This window comes from Limulus polyphemus, unplaced genomic scaffold (genome assembly GCF_000517525.1).
Source record: "Limulus polyphemus unplaced genomic scaffold, Limulus_polyphemus-2.1.2 Scaffold674, whole genome shotgun sequence".
Taxonomy (NCBI): domain Eukaryota; kingdom Metazoa; phylum Arthropoda; class Merostomata; order Xiphosura; family Limulidae; genus Limulus; species Limulus polyphemus.
In genome coordinates, this window is record NW_013666284.1 from 335,835 (window position 1) to 338,476 (window position 2,642).

At 32.9% G+C, this 2,642-nt stretch overlaps 1 protein-coding gene across 3 annotated transcripts in view; it reads left to right on the forward strand.

The window, feature by feature from the left end:
- The window catches only part of LOC106459882 (lysine-specific demethylase 6A-like), a 43,644-nt gene that overhangs the window by 13,406 nt on the left and 27,596 nt on the right, over window positions 1-2,642 (forward strand). For all 3 annotated transcript variants that reach the window (XM_022386455.1, XM_022386453.1, XM_022386454.1), the window contains exons 6-7: window positions 153-281; window positions 1,211-1,792. In XM_022386455.1, the coding sequence (XP_022242163.1) occupies window positions 153-281; window positions 1,211-1,792 (711 nt within the window). The remainder of the gene's footprint in view (window positions 1-152; window positions 282-1,210; window positions 1,793-2,642) is intronic.

Here is a 2,642-nt window from a genome sequence, read left to right on the forward strand (position 1 = left end):
TAGAAACGTGGCGTCACAGTAGTCATGTGACTCGCTGACGCAACAATATGAAGTACGTTTTGCCTAACTCTAATATTTACACTAGACATAAAAAACACTTGAGATTTGTATATTTACTTTGAAAGTTAATAAATTTCATGTTTTTTTATTAGGCCTTAACCAGTGAAACGGTTTCAGAATGTCGAGGTGGTACGAAGCGTTATTCAAATAACAAAGATGGTCATTACAGAAGTAGAGTTAATAAAAGATTAAAGATGACTTGTGAATCCTCAAGTGGCATTGTAAGTAAATAACCTGCTCTGAGTTCTTTGTTTCTAACTTCATTAAATGTTTGATTTAGTCTGTGGTATGGAACAAGACAATTAATGTTTTCCTATTTGTGTATACAAATCGGAATGAGAATCAGTAATTTTTTTTAGAAGAATTGCATGTGAATTTGTAGATACTTTAGGTCAATGAAAAGGCTTATTTTTTACTTTTATTTGTGTAAGTTTCATGAGTTTGTGGCTCTGTTTAGTTTGTTGGAATCTAGTTGCTGTTTGTTTAATGAAATTAAATGTGAGACTTCAATATGTAGTGAAACAAAGTACCTTTCAAAATGGATAAAACTGCCCTTACAGAGCTAAATGTCAATTGTAATATTAGATGTCTACTTAGGAATATTTATATGTACAAGAAGCAATGTTAGTAGAACTGTATAATTAATTTTAGTCATACTGTCTTAAGGTTAAGTATATCTTGGCTGATTAGAACATTACAGTTTATTACTGAAGGTCAGATCATGCTTTATCATTTAGCAGCACAATTCAGCAATTTTGTACAATATATTGCTACTGAAGACCAATGCCACATAACACAGTGTGATAATAAAACTTATGCAGAACTGTGATTTTTCTCCTGTTCAGAATATTAAGAAAGGTGTTTTACACCCATTAGTTTATTATTGATTTCAAAGATTTTTTAGCATTGCAGTTGCTTTACCAATAACTATTCAGTATAAGTGTTGAAAAGGTATAAAAGAAAAAAAGGGAGGGGTATACTTAAAATGCTTTTTTGAGAGAAAATAACACATTTCTTTAAAATGAAATTAAGAATATTGGTTATTCTAAAAGACAATTTTACTTGAGGGAGAAAAATAAAGCACTTACTGCTACATATAAAAGGTAAATCCTATTAACATATTATTTTGTATTCTCTTTTTATTCTCCAGGAATGCATGAAAGAAAGCACTGTTGTGAATTTCCAAGATTGGCAGTCATCATCTTCAGTTGATGCTGATCATGAATTACCTTCCTCTGAAGATGTTGAACATAAACTCCATACCTTGCTACTTCCAACAAGTGTAACATCCTCTATTATTGAGCCAGACACTAAAGTACAGAATAGAACTGATAATTTGAATCCCTCTGAAGAAAAATCAAGTACTTGTGTTGATAATTTGAAAACTGAACTAACTAAAAACCAGAGTACAAGGTTATTAAGATCCATTAAAAATAGATTGTCATGGACAGAATCCAAAAATACTGTGTATTACAAGACACCTGGTTTACATGCAAGATTTCTAGACCCTCAGGTGGTAATTGAAAAGCTACCAGAGCCCAAACGCCCTTCCACCCCCTCAATTAATATGTGTGCTTCTGAAGTGTTAGACACTTGTGAGGAGTTGATAAAAAACAGGGGCATCTCCTCATCTCTTATCAAATGGGAATTATGTCCAATGGTGCCACCTCCTGAGGCTCCTCCTATAGAACATCCTAAAGAAGAATTGCTTCCTCCAACACCAAGTGTTTTTGTGAGTATGAAAATCAGTTTGTCAGTATTTTACTTTGATATATAATACAACATGATGTTTAGGGACCAATTGGTTCATCTAAGCTGTTCCATTCTCAGAATTAAACTAAGAGTATTAAATAAATAAAAACTTCAAAGCTAGCTTTTATCATTCATATAGTTATTGAGCTTTCTCTTTAACTCGCTTAAGTTTACATCTGAAGGTAACCCATTCCAAAGGCCAACCACCCTGTAAGAAAAATAAAACTGTCTTAGCTGAAGATGACTCCTACCCTACCAAAATTTATATTTATGCTCCCTAGTCCCACCATTCTCACCATTAAGTATGAAAAAAAAGATGATGCACCAACACTATCAAATCTTTTAACAATCTTAAACACTGCAATCAAACCCCCCTTTAACTCTTCTTTTCTCAAGAGAAAAAGAATTTCAGAGATCTAAACATCTTGTATGACTTCCCCTCCATGACAATTCATTGTTCTTCGTAAGGTAAGTAGCTCTAGAATGAACACAATACTCCAAATTTGGCCTAACCAGTGACCTATACAATAACCTCTTTAGACTTTTATTCAATATTTCTGTACATACAACTTAAAATCCTATTTACCCTACTACTAGCAACAGCACACTGCTTGGATAGCTTAAGAGACTGATCGACTATTACACCAAGATCCCTTTCCTTCATAACACTATTAAGGTCATTTCCATCCAAATTATACTTATGATTTAAATTATTATAATCCACATGCACTATCCTGCATTTATTATAATTAAAACCCATCTGCCATTTATTTGCCCAACTCACTAAATGATCTAAATTCTTTGTAAATCAGCAGCATCCTCTTCACAGC